Consider the following 17,536-nt stretch of genomic DNA (forward strand, 5'->3'; position numbering starts at 1 on the left):
AATCTCCGAAGGCTGCCTATTCACCACTTCCCGAGCCAATGCAACTAGGCAGAGCTAGTCTGTCTCCAGCTGAATGGCTATACGGGATTCACACTAAGAGTTGCCTGTATTGCAGGACTACTGGTCATTTTGTCCACTTAAAGACCAGGCTCACCAGTAGGAGTATTCTGGTGGGTCATACAGAGAACCTTTCCCTTACTCGCATCCCTTTTCATGACATTTTGCTGTGGGGAAACAAGTTGAAATCTCCCCGGATACTCTTCGACAATTAATACAGAAGAATTATCACAAAATAAATAAACAAAGAAAAATCATTGGAATCTTTAAAAAAAATTGTGAAACATAAAAAAAGGGTTTAGTAATAATCATCATCATCATCATCATCATCATCATTACATATCAAGCCTATGGAATGACACACCGTGTTTAATTAAAAAACTAGACAAGATATTTCCTTAATTTCTTGAAGTCCATGATCAGATCAGATTGAAGAGATTGATCACCACAAAAAAAATAGAGAGAAACCTAAAGCAGAAGACCTGATGAGATATTCAGGATAATGCATTTAGAGGTCAGAGGTTAAAGTGTTGCATTTCTCTGTGTGCTCCAGACTGATCCCAACATTGTAACTATAAATCCCTAATCATCAATGATTTACCATAAATCAATACAAGTATCAGTACTGCTACCTTTATGTCTGTCAATAATGGTATTTAGAACAACACATAAATCTAAATATCTATCTCTATGTAAAATAACAGACAGCAGCATAGAAGTGGCATGACACAACAGAATAGAAGAGATCTGTGGCCGTTCCACATACAAACCCTCAACTCCATTGGTGCTACGTCCCAATTGGCACCCTACATAGTGTACTGCTTTAACTAGTTATATAGGAAAACTGCTTTAGGTAGTTATATATGAAAACTGCTTTAGGTAGTTATATATGAAAACTGCTTTAAGTGGTTATATATGAAAACTACTAAGTGTTTATATATGAAAACTGTTTTAGGTAGTTATATATGAAAACTGCTTCAACTAGTTATATATGAAAACTGTTTTAGGTAGTTATTCAGGAAAAGGGGTGCCATTTGGGACATACAATATTAACTTTGAGAAAAATGTAGTACCATTATTTTAGGAGCAGAGCTGAATGCATCATTTCAGACCTAATCATAGTTCTCACATATTTAACCATATCTTTATACAACCTAATCATAGCTCTCAACCCCCTTTGGGCTTGGGGGCAGTATTTTGAGTCAGTTGGTTAACCCCTCTTGGATAGGGGCCAGTATTTTGAGTCAGTCGGTTAACCTCTCTTGGGTAGGGGGCAGTATTTTGAGTCAGTCGGTTAACCTCTCTTGGATAGGGGGCAGTATTTTGAGTCAGTCGGTTAACCTCTCTTGGATAGGGGGCAGTATTTTGAGTCAGTCGGTTAACCTCTCTTGGGTAGGGGGCAGTATTTTGAGTCAGTCGGTTAACCTCTCTTGGATAGGGGGCAGTATTTTGAGTCAGTCGGTTAACCTCTCTTGGGTAGGGGGCAGTATTTTGAGTCAGTCGGTTAACCTCTCTTGGGTAGGGGGCAGTATTTTGAGTCAGTCGGTTAACCTCTCTTGGATAGGGGCCAGTATTTTGAGTCAGTTGGTTAACCTCTCTTGGGTAGGGGGCAGTATTTTGAGTCAGTCGGTTAACCTCTCTTGGGTAGGGGCCAGTATTTTGAGTCAGTCGGTTAACCTCTCTTGGATAGGGGGCAGTATTTTGAGTCAGTCGGTTAACCTCTCTTGGATAGGGGGCAGTATTTTGACGTCCAGATAAAAAGTGTGCCCAAAGTAAACAGCCTGTTACTCAGGCCCAGAAGGATATGCATATACTTGGTATATGCATTTAACCGTCTAAAGTTTCTGAAACTGTTAGAATTATGTCTGTGAGTATAACAGAACTGATATGACAGGAGAAACCCCGAGCACAACCCCAAAAAAGAACATTTGGCCTACCACTGGCTGTCACTTTTATTATAAGGCAAAAACCTCCCAGATTGCAGTTCCTAGGGCTTCCACTAGATGCCAACAGTCTTTAGAAAATGTTTCAGGCTGGTTTTAGGAAAAAGGAGCAAGAAGTTTTTCTAAGTTGCTCCCATTTTGGCTGTAGTGTTTCCATGCGCTTGGAGGAAAGCAACTTCTTTGTTATTTATCTCCGGTAATGAACACACTATTCTTCGTCTTAAATGTTATTGTTTATTTACGTATTAGGGTACCCAAGGTTTGATTATAAACGTTGTTTGACTTGTTTGGATAAGTTTATTGGTAACGTTTGGATTCATCTTGCATGCATGAAGGAGGGAAACCGGTGGATTATTGACTGAAGCGCGCCAGCTAAACTGATGTTTTTATGGATATAAAGAAGGACTTTATCGAACAAAAGGACCATTTGTGATGTAACTGGGACCTTTTGGAGTGCCAACAGATGAAGATCTTCAAAGCCAAGGCATTTATTATATCGCTATTTCTGACTTTTGTGTCGCACCTGCCTGATTGAAAAATGTTTTTCATGGTTTTGTATGCGGGGCGCTGTCCTCAGATAATTGCATGGTGTGCTTTTGTCGTAAAGCCTCTTTGAAATCTGACACAGCGGCTGGATTAACAAGAAGTTAAGCTTTATTTTGATGTATTACACTTGTATTTTCATGAATGTTAAATATTTATATTTCTGTAGTTTTGAATTTGGCGCTCTGCAATTTCACCGGATGTTGTCGCTAGCGGAACGCCTGAGCTAGAGAAGCTCAGCTGGTTGATCAGGTGGAAATGTAAAAAAAATTAAGAACCAGAGAATAAATAGTGATGGATGAATAGATGGACGAACAGATGTTTGGTGGTAGTTGGTCTCCATGGTGGCTGGTGTTGGATGAGGTGTGTTTCTGTCAGGTAGTTACCAGCCCTAGAACACTTCCCACCATGTCTGTCACCATGGTTAACAGCCCTAGAACATCTCCCACCATGTCTGTCACCATGGTTAACAAACCTAGAACACCTCCCCTGTAAGGACAGACGCTGGGAGACGAGTGGCAAGTACAGCGAGTGAACATTTAATGGATAACAGACAAGAAACAAACAAGGACAGCGTCTGGACAGGGAAAAACATAGTAACAATAATGCTGACACGGGGAACAAACTGAGGAGCAGACAGATATAGAGGGGCAAAGTAATGGAGTCCAGGTGAGTCCAATATTGCGCAAATGAACGCAATGATGGTGACAGGTGTGCGTAATGGTGGGTCGCCTGGCGCTAGAGACACCCCGATTGTCTGTCACCATGGTTACCAACTGTAGAACACCTCCCACCCTGTCTGTCACCATGGTTACCAACTGTAGAAAACCTCCGACCCTGTCTGTCACCATGGTCCTCAACCCTAGAACACCTCCCACCATGTCTGTCACCATGGTTACCAACCCTAAAACACTTCCAACTGTCTGTCACCATGGTTACCCACTGTAGAACACCATCCACTGTCTATCATCATGGCTACCAACTGTAGAACACCTCCCACCCTGTCTGTCACCATGGTCCTCAACCCTAGAACACCTCCCACCATGTCTGTCACCATGGTTACCAACCCTAAAACACTTCCAACTGTCTGTCACCATGGTTACCCACTGTAGAACACCATCCACTGTCTATCATCATGGTTACCAACTGTAGAACACCTCCCACCCTGTCTGTCACCATGGTCCTTAAACCTAGAACACCTCCCACTGTCCTTCAACATGGTTATCAACTGTAGAACACCACCCATCCTGTCTGTCACCATGGTTACCAACCCTAAAACACTTCCAACTGTCTGTCACCATGGTTACCCACTGTAGAACACCATCCACTGTCTATCATCATGGTTACCAACTGTAGAACACCTCCCACCCTGTCTGTCACCATGGTCCTTAAACCTAGAACACCTCCCACTGTCCTTCAACATGGTTATCAACTGTAGAACACCACCCATCCTGTCTGTCACCATGGTTACCAACCCTGAACTCCTCCCAGAGCATCATCTACAAACTCAGTAGTGCATCCATCTTAAGATAGCTAGGTGGGACATCCAGGCATAGGATGTTATTTCAGAGCTAGAAAGGGGGGGGGGGTAGTGAGCACTGTATGTGAAGAGAAGAGGGGAGAAAAGGAGAGAGGAGGGGAGAAGAGAGGAGAACTGAGAAGAGAACTGAGAGGAGAACATGAGAGGTGAACAGAGGAGAACATGAGAGGAGAGGAGAAGAAGAAGTGGGGCCCTCTCTCTTGTTCTTGCTCTTATTCAGTCCTTAGTGTCTGTCCAAGGTAGTATGTTTTCATGACAAGAGGAGAAGTTCTTACATGGGTCTCTTCAAAAGTGTGTGTGTGGGCGTGTGTAGATATCTGTGTGTATGTGTGTGTCCTCTGCAGATTCAACGTAGATCAACACTCTTCTCCCCTCTTCTCCCTCCCATCTCCTCCCACCTTCCTCACTCTCTCCCTTTTCTAGACGAAAGCTTCAGGTTTGCTGGACCCGTTGATCTTGAGGTATATCTTCGAGTCCTGGTCTCTGTCCTGTATCTGGCGGTGCAGTGTGCGTCTGAAACACACCAGGTACAGAGGCAGCAGGAAGCCCAGCATACTGACCCCCAACAGGCCAACATTCACCTAGAGCACCATGGGAAATAGAGTTCACTTTAGTTACAATAAGACTTTCGGACAAAAATCAGTTCTCCACCTAACCAATTATCGAAACTTAACGTTACATAATACCTAGGGTCAGTCGCACCTCTAAAAACTGTCATTAGAAACTTGCTCCCTAGTATACAGAAAATAACCGAGCCCTGAAGAAAACTTCCAGAATTGAGATGCAAATTCCAGGTCCCAAGAAACAAAGAGATCTGCTGTCAGATATGGCAATTCATCGTGATGGTTGTACAGTCGTCTCAAATAAAACAAAAAATGTGATCATATTACTCCAGTGCTAGCCTCTCTAAACTGGCTTCCTGAAAAGGCTAGGGCTGATTTCAAGGTTTTACTGCTAACCTACAAAGCATTACATGGGTTGCTCCTACCAATCTCTCTGAATGGTCCTGCCGTACATACCTACATATACGCTACGGTCACAAGACGCAGGCCTCCTAATTGTCTCTAGTATTTCTAAGAGCTCCATTTTTAGGGAATGGTCAACCTATCCATGTGAGAGACGCAGACTCGGTCTCGACCTTTAAGTCTTTACTGAAAACTCATCTCTTTAGTAGGTCCTATGATTGAGTGTAGTCTGACCCAAGAGTGTGAAGGTGAACAGCAAGGCACTGGAGCGATGAACCACACTTGCTGTCTCTGCCTGGTCGGCTCCCCTCTCTCCACTGGGATTCTCTGCCTCTGACCCTATTACAGGGGCTGAGTCACTGGATTACTCGCTCTCTCTCACGACATCCCAGGCTTTTTATCTATCCGACCTGAGTGGATTGAGTTACTGAGTTACAGAGCGAGCAATCAAATGACACCAGCACAGCCAGAAGAGGACTGGCCACCCCTCAGAGCCTGGTTCCTCTCCCCCAGCACAGCCAGAAGAGGACTGGCCACCCCTCAGAGCCTGGTTCCTCTCCCCCCAGGACAGCCAGAAGAGGACTGGCCACCCCTCAGAGCCTGGTTCCTCTCCCCCCAGGACAGCCAGAAGAGGACTGGTCACCAGTCCTACATTTACATCTGAATTGCTTGCTGTTCGGGGTTTTAGGCTGAGTTTCTGCTTTGTGACAACTGCTGATGTAAAAATGTTTTTATAAAGACATTTGATTGTGTGTTCTGCGTGTGTGTGTGCTGTGTGAGTGCGCTGTGTGTGTGTGTGTGTGTGTGTGCTGTGTGTGTGTGTGCTGTGTGAGTGCGCTGTGTGTGTGTGTGTGTGTGTGTGCTGTGTGTGTGTGTGTGTGTGTGTGTGCTGTGTGTGTGCGCTGTGTGTGTGTGTGTGTGTGTGTGTGTGTGTGTGTGTGTGTGTGTGTGTGTGCTGTGTGTGTGTGTGTGTGTGTGCTGTGTGTGTGTGTGCTGTGTGTGTGTGTGCTGTGTGTGTGCTGTGTGTGTGTGTGCTGTGTGTGTGTGTGCTGTGTGTGTGTGTGTGTGTGTGTGCTGTGTGTGTGTGTGCTGTGTGTGTGCGCTGTGTGTGTGTGTGTGTGTGTGTGTGTGTGTGTGTGTGTGCTGTGTGTGTGCTGTGTGTGTGTGTGTGTGTGTGTGTGTGTGTGTGTGTGTGTGTGTGTGTGTGTGCTGTGTGTGTGCGCTGTGTGTGTGTGTGTGTGTGTGTGTGCTGTGTGCTGTGTGTGTGTGTGTGCTGTGTGTGTGCGCTGTGTGTGTGTGTATCCTCACCCAGAGTGGGTCTCCCTTCAGAGGGCCCATCATGGCCATGAAGAGCGGCTGCTGGAAAAGAGCAAACAGAGCAGACACCAGAGACTGCATCCCCGTCAGACTGCCAAACTGAGACGACGGGTACCTAGAGAGGGAATATAATCAATTTACAGTTTTCATGTTGATACCAGGTACTCTCTCTCTCTCTCACTCACTCACTCACTCACTCACTCACTCACTCACTCACTCACTCACTCACTCACTCACTCACACACCCTCCCAGGGTGATGCCAGTACTCACACAGCAGCGTAGAGACCTCCGGTTGCAGAGTGGATGAACCCTCTCACAACAGTATGGAGGACAAATGACAGGATCTGAGGAGAGGAGGAACACATCAGATGACTATTGTCAGTCACCAGCTCTGCAGGAGGGCCTGGGGCAAGGGACCTAAAATATGATTCACAATGTTGTTGTTGTAGCCCTGAATGTGATTCTTAATGTTGTTGTAGCCCTGAATGTGATTCATAATGTTGTTGTAGCCCTGAATATGATTCTTAATGTTGTTGTTGTAGCCCTGAATATGATTCTTAATGTTGTTGTTGTAGCCCTGAATGTGATTCATAATGTTGTTGTTGTAGCCCTGAATATGATTCTTAATGTTGTTGTTGTAGCCCTGAATGTGATTCTTAATGTTGTTGTTGTAGCCCTGAATGTGATTCATAATGTTGTTGTTGTAGCCCTGAATGTGATTCATAATGTTGTTGTTGTAGCCCTGAATGTGATTCATAATGTTGTTGTAGCGCTGAATATGATTCATAATGTTGTTGTTTTTTCCCTGAATATGATTCATAATGTTGTTGTAGCCCTGAATGTGATTCATAATGTTGTTGTTGTAGCCCTGAATGTGATTCAGGCCTGGTGTAGGGGCAAGTGTGTGATGCTGTCCGCTATAGAGAGTAGTAGTGGTGTCTAGCTGTAGTTCCACTTGAAGGCCTATAGGTGGCGACAGAGCACCACTCACATCTCATTCCAACATCAGCTGTCACCAATTTTTGTCCTGGACAGCTACTGCTGATTGGCCAGGAGAAGGTAAGGAGGCGGGTACTAGTTTGAGTTATAGGTGGATGGAGCACTTACCTGCAGTGGGAGGTTGGGCACCAGGCAGGTGATGCCGAATCCCACCAATAGGACATTGGTCAGGATGAACGCTCGCATTGCATTGGTCACCTTCTGGATCTGTCTGTCTCTGGGCTTGGCCTTGAGCTGGTCCCTGAGGAGGTTAGGGTTAGAGAGGGGAGAGGAGGTCCGATCCTATTCTCATCAGCCAATCACACAGACATCAACCCTTAGCCTAGGCACTCTTATCCAAACCTCTCAGATCCCCATAGAGGGTAAGGACTACTTGCTAGTGACTTACTTTACTATGCTGGCTGGCTGTACTGCATTTGTTTGATCATTTAAATGAAATGAAAGCACTTCATGTATCTAATCACCCCCCCCCCCTGCTTGAAGGCGTCGTAAGTATTTGAACAAATTCACTTATAGTTTATTCAAGTAGTCAACAGTTTAGTAATGGTCCCCTATTCCCAGCACGCAATGACTACACCAAGCTTGTGACTCTACAAACTCGCTGGATGCATCTACTGTTTGTTTTGGTTGTGTTTCAGATTATGTTGTGCCCAGTGGTGAATATTGTATTGTGTCATTTTGGAGTCACTTTTATTGTAAATTAGAATGTTTTGGGGGGTATGATCTTTGTGCCTCTGAAACTCTCTGTAGGGCCTAGGGGTTAGGATGTAAGGATTAGGTGACATAGTAATTTACTTGCTACACGGTTCCTCCTCCCCCTCTGCATCTTCGCAGTCCTTCAGTTTCCAGTCCATAATCTGACCAATCACTGGAGTCGTCATCAGACATAGTAGCTGCAGCATGCCGAAGATAGAGGAGTACAAACTGACTGTGGAGAGAGAGGAGAGAGAGAGAGAGGACAGAGAGAGGAGAGAGAGGGGGAGATGAGAGAGAGAGAGAGAGGACAGAGACAGAGAGAGAGAGGACAGAGAGAGGAGAGAGAGGGAGAGATGAGAGAGAGACACACAGAAAGAGAGAGAGACACACAGAGAGAGAGGGGACAGAGAGAGACGAGAGAGAGAGACAACAGATTATTAGCCAGTCTAATAAATAACTATTCCATGTTAATCCATAGAGTTCCTGGGTTTTAGCATTAATGATTACGGTAGTAAGTTAATGAGTAGTAGATCTAGTAACTGATGATAGGATAGCAGCTACCTAGTACAGGTTTAGCTCAGGGCAGGGACAGTCAAGGACTGGGCTAGGTTGGGGGAGAACATAAAGAATATAGAGGTCTCTAGTGGCCAAAAGGACATATTAGCATTGGCAGCGCCATTGAGGATTTCCACCATTTTAATATATTCAACTGGGTGGGACTTCCAACTCCATTGGCTGATCCCTCCTGGTCACTCTGTTGGAGTCATGTTAAACCGGGTCATCAAGAGGGAACAGCCAATCGTGATTTTTTTTGTTAACAACTTCATAATGATCAATAGCCTCAAATGGCGCTGCCCAGTCTGTCACAGACACTATAATGGCACAGATGCAAAGATGAGTCTTCTATCTATCTCTATGGGGGAGAAGTACAGCAACAACACAGTTAACACAGAGGCTAAGGTTGATGCTAATGTGGTTGCATTATACACAGCTATGGTCATGTATTATACAAGCTTATGAAGCTAACCAATAGTAACAATGATAACCATTACATGGTTAAGGTTAATGCTACATTTGAATGACAAAGGTAACTATCACAGTCATCACAAAACTAGGGTGAAATGCTAATAGCACTTGCTATAGAATTTCCAATTGAGCCGACCTATTCAGCAATTACCTTGAATGCAGTCTCAGCCAATGCGAGAACATTGCCCTTAAATTTCAATTGGGCTTCAGAGCTGAACTTCCGCAATACGGATTCAATAGAGTCCTAAGGTTTAGCATCGCACTAAGGTTAGCTGGTCACGCCTAAGACTAGGATTTAATGCTAGCAGTATCTAACACGGTAAGCTAAGGTTAACTGGTCAATGCTAGCAGTATCTAACACGGTGAGCTAAGGTTAACTGGTCACGCCTAAGACTAGGGTTTAATGCTAGCAGTATCTAACACGGTAAGCTAAGGTTAACTGGTCACGCCTAAGACTAGGATTTAATGCTAGCAGTACCTAACACGGTAAGCTAAGGTTAACTGGTCACGTCTAAGACTAAGATTTAATGCTAGCAGTATCTAACACGGTAAGCTAAGGTTAACTGGTCACGTCTAAGACTAAGATTTAATGCTAGCAGTATCTAACACGGTAAGCTAAGGTTAACTGGTCACGTCTAAGACTAGGATTTAATGCTAGCAGTATCTAACACGGTAAGCTAAGGTTAACTGGTCACGCCTAAGACTAGGATTTAATGCTAGCAGTATCTAACACGGTAAGCTAAGGTTAACTGGTCACGCCTAAGACTAGGGTTTAATGCTAGCAGTATCTAACACGGTAAGCTAAGGTTAACTGGTCACGTCTAAGACTAGGGTTTAATGCTAGCAGTATCTAACACGGTAAGCTAAGGTTAGCTGGTCACGCCTAAGACTAGGATTTAATGCTAGCAGTATCTAACACGGTAAGCTAAGGTTAACTGGTCACGCCTAAGACTAGGATTTAAGGCTAGCAGTATCTAACACGGTGAGCTAAGGTTAACTGGTCAATGCTAGCAGTATCTAACACGGTAAGCTAAGGTTAACTGGTCAATGCTAGCAGTATCTAACACGGTAAGCTAAGGTTAACTGGTCACGCCTAAGACTAGGGTTTAATGCTAGCAGTATCTAACACGGTAAGCTAAGGTTAACTGGTCAATGCTAGCAGTATCTAACACGGTAAGCTAAGGTTAACTGGTCACGCCTAAGACTAGGGTTTAATGCTAGCAGTACCTAACACGGTAAGCTAAGGTTAACTGGTCACGCCTAAGACTAGGATTTAATGCTAGCAGTATCTAACACGTTGAGCTAAGGTTAACTGGTCACGCCTAAGACTAGGGTTTAATGCTAGCAGTATCTAACACGGTAAGCTAAGGTTAACTGGTCACGCCTAAGACTAGGATTTAATGCTAGCGGTACCTAACACGGTGAGCTAAGGTTAACTGGTCACGCCTAAGACTAGGATTTAATGCTAGCAGTACCTAACACGGTAAGCTAAGGTTAGCTGGTCACGTCTAAGACTAGGATTTAATGCTAGCAGTATCTAACACGGTAAGCTAAGGTTAACTGGTCAATGCTAGCAGTATCTAACACGGTAAGCTAAGGTTAACTGGTCACGCCTAAGACTAGGATTTAATGCTAGCGGTACCTAACACGGTGAGCTAAGGTTAACTGGTCACGCCTAAGACTAGGATTTAATGCTAGCAGTACCTAACACGGTAAGCTAAGGTTAGCTGGTCACGTCTAAGACTAGGATTTAATGCTAGCAGTATCTAACACGGTAAGCTAAGGTTAACTGGTCAATGCTAGCAGTATCTAACACAGTAAGCTAAGGTTAGCTGGTCACGCCTAAGACTAGGGTTTAATGCTAGCAGTATCTAACACGGTAAGCTAAGGTTAACTGGTCACGCCTAAGACTAGGATTTAATGCTAGCGGTACCTAACACGGTGAGCTAAGGTTAACTGGTCACGCCTAATACTAGGATTTAATGCTAGCAGTATCTAACACGGTAAGCTAAGGTTAGCTGGTCACGTCTAAGACTAGGATTTAATGCTAGCAGTATCTAACACGGTAAGCTAAGGTTAACTGGTCAATGCTAGCAGTATCTAACACGGTAAGCTAAGGTTAAAGGTAGCCAACACTCCCTGTGGAGAGCTACTGAGTGTGCAGGCTTTTGCTCCTGCCCTGCTGTAACACAACTGATTCAGCTGCTAGAAATCTGCAGCTGATGAGTAGAATGAGGTATGTTAGAGCAGGGCTGGAACAAAACCCTGCAGCAGGGTAGCTCTCCACAAGATGGTTGGCCACTCTGCACTATTACATGTTAGCAGTCTATACAACCGAGACAGTAACTAAAACAGGGAAGCTAAGAGACAGACAGGCTAGTTTTAGGTGAGGCTAGGAAAGCTAAGACACAGACTGAGGCTAGTGTTAGATGTTATATCTACTAGTCTAGTCCAATAGGCCTGCAGTCTTACCAACTTCCATTCTCTCCACTACAGGAGAGAAAAAGAACATAGGGAGGAGGAAAAGAAGAGTTTCCTTTTAAAACACACAAGTCCTCAGCATATGTGGCAACTCCTTCAAGACTGTTGGAAAAGCATTCCTCATGAAGCTGGTTGAGAGAATGCCAAGAGTGTGCAAAGCTGTCATCAAGGCAAAGGGTGGCTACTTTGAAGAATCTAAAATATATTTGGATTCATTTAACACTTTTTTGGTTACTACATGATTCCATATGTGTTATTTCATAGTTTTGATGTCTTCACTATTATTCTATAATGTATAAAATTGTACAAATAAAGAAGAACCCTGGAATGAGTACGTGTATCCAAACTTTTGACTGGTAGAGTATGTAGAAAACACATATACAATGACACCGCTGACATTCCTGGTAAACATATCTTACCAGATTACTTATTACATTTTTGTACAAATGATCTTTTCCTGCTGTACAACATTCTTATTTGATTGTCATGATTCTTTTCCATATGGGGAACCCACCAGTGTTGAGGTCTCCAGGTTGTTGTTCATGACTCACCCCCCAGCCCTAGCAGCAGTACCCACCAGTGTTGAGGTCTCCAGGATGTTGTTCATGACTCACCCAGCCCTAGCAGCAGAACCCACCAGTGTTGAGGTCTCCAGGTGGTTGTTCATGACTCACCCCCCAGCCCTAGCAGCAGTACCCACCAGTGTTGAGGTCTCCAGGTGGTTGTTCATGACTCACCCCCCAGCCCTAGCAGCAGTACCCACCAGTGTTGAGGTCTCCAGGTTGTTGTTCATGACTCACCCAGCCCTAGCAGCAGAACCCACCAGTGTTGAGGTCTCCAGGTGGTTGTTCATGACTCAACCAGCCCTAGCAGCAGTATCCACCAGTGTTGAGGTCTCCAGGTGGTTGTTCATGACTCACCCAGCCCTAGCAGCAGTTCCCACCAGTGTTGAGGTCTCCAGGTTGTTGTTCATGACTCACCCAGCCCTAGCAGCAGTACCCACCAGTGTTGAGGTCTCCAGGTTGTTGTTCATGACTCACCCAGCCCTAGCAGCAGTACCCACCAGTGTTGAGGTCTCCAGGTGGTTGTTCATGACTCACCCCCAGCCCTAGCAGCAGTACCCACCAGTGTTGAGGTCTCCAGGTTGTTGTTCATGACTCACCCAGCCCTAGCAGCAGTACCCACCAGTGTTGAGGTCTCCAGGTTGTTGTTCATGACTCACCCAGCCCTAGCAGCAGAACCCACCAGTGTTGAGGTCTCCAGGTTGTTGTTCATGACTCACCCAGCCCTAGCAGCAGTACCCACCGGTGTTGAGGTCTCCAGGTTGTTGTTCATGACTCACCCAGCCCTAGCAGCAGTACCCACCAGTGTTGAGGTCTCCATCGCTGAGGGCCTCCAGGATGTTGTTCATGGCTCCCATGTAGAAGATGAGACGGAGCTGAGTGATGGACATGGTGACCAGAGAGAGGATGAAGAGAGGGCTGATGATGCTCTGCATGAACGACTGGGCTGAAGGAGAGAAGCGGAGGCAGAGAAGAGATGTGTTTCAAATGTTTTCAAGGTTATTGTAGTATATGTTTGGTGTTGTATGTACACTGTATTATGTTGTACTATGTGTTGTGTTCTGTTGTCTGAACATTGAATGAAGGTCGTGCGTTGTTGTATGAACATTGTGTCATGCTGGTATGTACAAGTAACTGCCGAAATAATGGAAATACCTTAGTAAAGGAGGGATACAAAGTATATTGAAAGCAGCTGCTTCCACACAGGTTCCCATCATGCTTAGGGTTATGTATAAAAAAATCCCCATTTGGCCATTATTTTGTCTACCATTGCTATGCCCCCATAGGATGACAATGCCCCATCCACAGGGCATGAGTGGTCACTGAAGGGTTTGATGAACATGAAAACAATGTAAACCATATACCACGGCCGTCTCAGTCACCAGATCTCAACCCAATATACCACGGCCGTCTCAGTCACCAGATCTCAACCCAATATACCACGGCCGTCTCAGTCACCAGATCTCAACCCAATATACCACGGCCGGCTCAGTCACCAGATCTCAACCCAATATACCACGGCCGTCTCAGTCACCAGATCTCAACCCACTATACCACGGCCGTCTCAGTCTCAGTCACCAGATCTCAACCCAATATACCACGTCTCAGTCACCAGATCTCAACCCACTGTACAGTCACCAGATCTCAACCCACTATACCACGGCCGTCTCAGTCACCAGATCTCAACCCACTGTACCACGGCCGTCTCAGTCACCAGATCTCAACCCAACCCACTATACCACGGCCGTCTCAGTCAGTCAACCCACTACCAGATCTCAACCCACTAATACCACGGCCGTCTCAGTCACCAGATCTCAACCCACTATACCACGGCTCTCAACCCAGTCACTCAGATCTCAACCCACTGTACCACGGCCGTCTCAGTCACCAGATCTCAACCCACTATACCACGGCCGTCTCAGTCACCAGATCTCAACCCACTATACCACGGCCGTCTCAGTCACCAGATCTCAACCCACTAATACCACGGCCGTCTCAGTCACCAGATCTCAACCCACTATACCACGGCCGTCTCAGTCACCAGATCTCAACCCACTATACCACGGCCGTCTCAGTCACCAGATCTCAACCCACTATACCACGGCCGTCTCAGTCACCAGATCTCAACCCACTAATACCACGGCCGTCTCAGTCACCAGATCTCAACCCACTTGAACACTTATGGGAGATTCTGGAGCGGAGTCTAAGACAGCATCAACAAAACAACAAATGATGGAATTGCTCCAGGAAGAATGGTGTCGCATCCCTCCAATAGAGTTCCAGACACTTGTAGAATCTATGCCAAGGTGCGTTGAATGTGTTCTGGCGGTTGGTGGCCCAGCGCCCTGTTAAGACATGTTGTGGTTTCCTTTATTTTGGCAGTTACCTGTATGGTGTGTTGTTTTAAGTTGGCAGAATATTGTGGCATTGTTTTTTCGTTTTTTCGTTGTGTTTTACCCCCTTTTTTTTCTATCCAATTACAATCTTGTCTCATTGCTGCAACTCCCCAATGGGCTCGGGAGGAGAAGGATGAGTCATGTGTCCTCTGAAACATGGCCCACCAAACAGCGCTTCTTAACACCCGGCTGCTTAACCCGGAAATCAGCAGCACTAACGCCAGCCTGTAGGTGCCCGGCCCGCCACAAGGAGTCACTAGAGCGCGTTGAGCCAAGTAAAACCTCCCCGGCCAAACCCTCCACCATCCCGGACTACGCTGGGCCAATTGTGTGTCACTCTATTGGACTCCCGGTCATGGCAGGTTGTGACACATCCTGGGATCAAACCCGGGTCTGTGGTGACGCCTTAGACCACTGCATCACTCGGGAGGCCACATTGTGTAATGTTGTATAAAGATTTGTGCTGGGTCCTTACATTCCTCATTGGGTCTTTTGCTGACCTCCAGGTCCATGGTTGAGAGACAGAGTTTGTGTCCTTCCTTAGTGGCCAGCTCTCTCTGCTTCAGACTGTTGCTCACACTCAGACGCTTCCCCACCGTGGTCACCTGATGGTAGAACTGCTTCCCTGTGATCTTATGGTCAAAACCCAGCCAACTGAACTTTACCTTCACACTAGGGAGGGAGGGAGGGAGGGAGGGAGGGAGGGAGGGAGAGTCATGTTATTCCAGTGTAAATGTAACACAGTTCAGTTAAACATTCCTGAGCTGATCTGGAGCTTGACCTCTAACAGTACTGTATATACTACTGCAAATTCTGCTGCAAATTCTACTGCTCATTCTACTGCACATTCTACTGCTCATTCTACTGCACATTCTACTGCACATTCTACTACTCATTCTACTGCCCATTCTACTGCACATTACATGAACATACAGACTACCGTACCCTACCCTCACACTGATGGAAAATACTGTACATGTAGCCCCCCTAACGGCTGGTATTACTGTTACTACTACTGTGTGTGTGTGTGTGTGTGTGTGTGTGTGTGTGTGTGTGTGTGTGTGTGTGTGTGTGTGTGTGTGTGTACCTGTAGTCCATGTCCTCGGGGCCAGGGAAAGGTTCCAGGGGCCAGTTGAAGAAGCAGTTGAAGAAGACGAGGCCGGAACACGCTGCCCAGACAACCATGATGGTGATGAAGGTCACACCAAGGTCATAGATCACCTAGGAAACATCAACAACAACTGTTATAGATCACATAGGAAGCAACAACAATAACTACTGTTCTATATCACATAAGAAACAACAACAATGACAAAAACAACTGTTATAGATTACCTAGGAAAAACCAACAACACAACAAGCTGTTATATACCACCTAGGAAACTACAACAACGTTATAGATCACCTAGGATAAAACAGCAACTGTTAAAGATCACAACAACTACTGTTATAGATCACCTAACAAACAACAACTGTTATAGATCTAACCCTAACCCTAACCCTGACCCTTAACCCTTAACCCTTAAACCTTAACCCTTAACCCTAGGAAACAACAACTACTGTTACAGATAACCTAACAAACAATAACTGTTATATATCTAACCCTAACCCCCTAACCCTTAACCCTTAACCCTAGGACATAACAACAACTGTTATAGATCACCTAGGAAACAACTGCAACTGTTATATATCACCTAGGAAACAACAACTGTTATATATCTAACCCTAACCCTAACCCTTAACCCTTAACCCTAGGACATAACAACAACTGTTATAGATCCCCTAGGAAACAACAGCTGGTATATATCTAACCCCAACCCTTAACCCTTAAAACTAGGAAACAACAACAACTGTTATATATCACCTAGGAAACAACAACTGTTATAGATCACCTAGGAAACAACTGCAACTGTTATATATCACCTAGGAAACAACAACTGTTATATATCTAACCCTAACCCCAACCCTTAACCCTTAACCCTAGGACATAACAACAACTGTTATAGATCCCATAGGAAACAACAACTACTGTTATAGATCACCTAGGAAACAACAGCTGGTATATATCTAACCCCAACCCTTAACCCTTAAAACTAGGAAACAACAACAACTGTTATAGATCACCTAGGAAACAACAACTGTTATAGATCACCTAGGAAACAACTGCAACTGTTATATATCACCTAGGAAACAACAACTGTTATATATCTAACCCTAACCCCAACCCTTAACCCTTAACCCTAGGACATAACAACAACTGTTATAGATCCCATAGGAAACAACAACTACTGTTATAGATCACCTAGGAAACAACAGCTGGTATATATCTAACCCCAACCCTTAACCCTTAAAACTAGGAAACAACAACAACTGTTATAGATCACCTAGGAAACAACAACTGTTATAGATCACCTAGGAAACAACTACAACTGTTATAGATCACCTAGGAAACAACAACAACTGTTATAGATCACCTAGGAAACAACTACAACTGTTATAGATCACCTAGGAAACAACAACTGTTATAGATCACCTAGTAAACAACAACAACAGCTGTTATAGATCACCTAGTAAACAACAACAACAACTGTTATAGATCACCTAGTAAACAACAACAACAACTGTTATAGATCACCTTGGACACAACAACAACAACTGTTATAGATCACCTAGGAAACAAAGAATACAACTGTTACAGATCACCGCAGCCGCAGCCCGTCTGGTGTTCAACCTTCCCAAGTTCTCTCACGTCACCCCGCTCCTCCGCTCTCTCCACTGGCTTCCAGTTGAAGACAATAACAATTGTTGTTGTTTCCTAGGTGATCTATAACAGTTGTTGTTGTTGTTTACTAGGTGATCTATAACAGTTGTTGTTGTTTACTAGGTGATCTATAACAGCTGTTGTTGTTGTTTACTAGGTGATCTATAACAGTTGTTGTTTCCTAGGTGATCTATAACAGTTGTAGTTGTTTCCTAGGTGATCTATAACAGTTGTTGTTGTTTCCTAGG

At 44.8% G+C, this 17,536-nt stretch overlaps 1 protein-coding gene across 1 annotated transcript in view; it reads right to left on the bottom strand.

Annotated features, from left to right (window-relative positions):
- Positions 1-3,059: 3,059 nt before the first annotated feature.
- LOC115122989 (large neutral amino acids transporter small subunit 4-like) overlaps positions 3,060-17,536 on the bottom strand; it is a 44,685-nt gene continuing 30,208 nt past the window's right edge. Inside the window, 9 exon segments of the mRNA XM_065024026.1 lie at positions 3,060-4,664; positions 6,357-6,480; positions 6,637-6,710; positions 7,474-7,606; positions 8,161-8,293; positions 11,560-11,577; positions 12,934-13,077; positions 15,003-15,199; positions 15,615-15,748. Of these exon segments, the coding sequence (XP_064880098.1) occupies positions 4,503-4,664; positions 6,357-6,480; positions 6,637-6,710; positions 7,474-7,606; positions 8,161-8,293; positions 11,560-11,577; positions 12,934-13,077; positions 15,003-15,199; positions 15,615-15,748 (1,119 nt within the window). The 3' untranslated portion in view covers positions 3,060-4,502.

Source organism: Oncorhynchus nerka, linkage group LG10, assembly GCF_034236695.1.
Source record: "Oncorhynchus nerka isolate Pitt River linkage group LG10, Oner_Uvic_2.0, whole genome shotgun sequence".
In the NCBI taxonomy this organism is placed as follows: Eukaryota; Metazoa; Chordata; class Actinopteri; order Salmoniformes; family Salmonidae; genus Oncorhynchus; species Oncorhynchus nerka.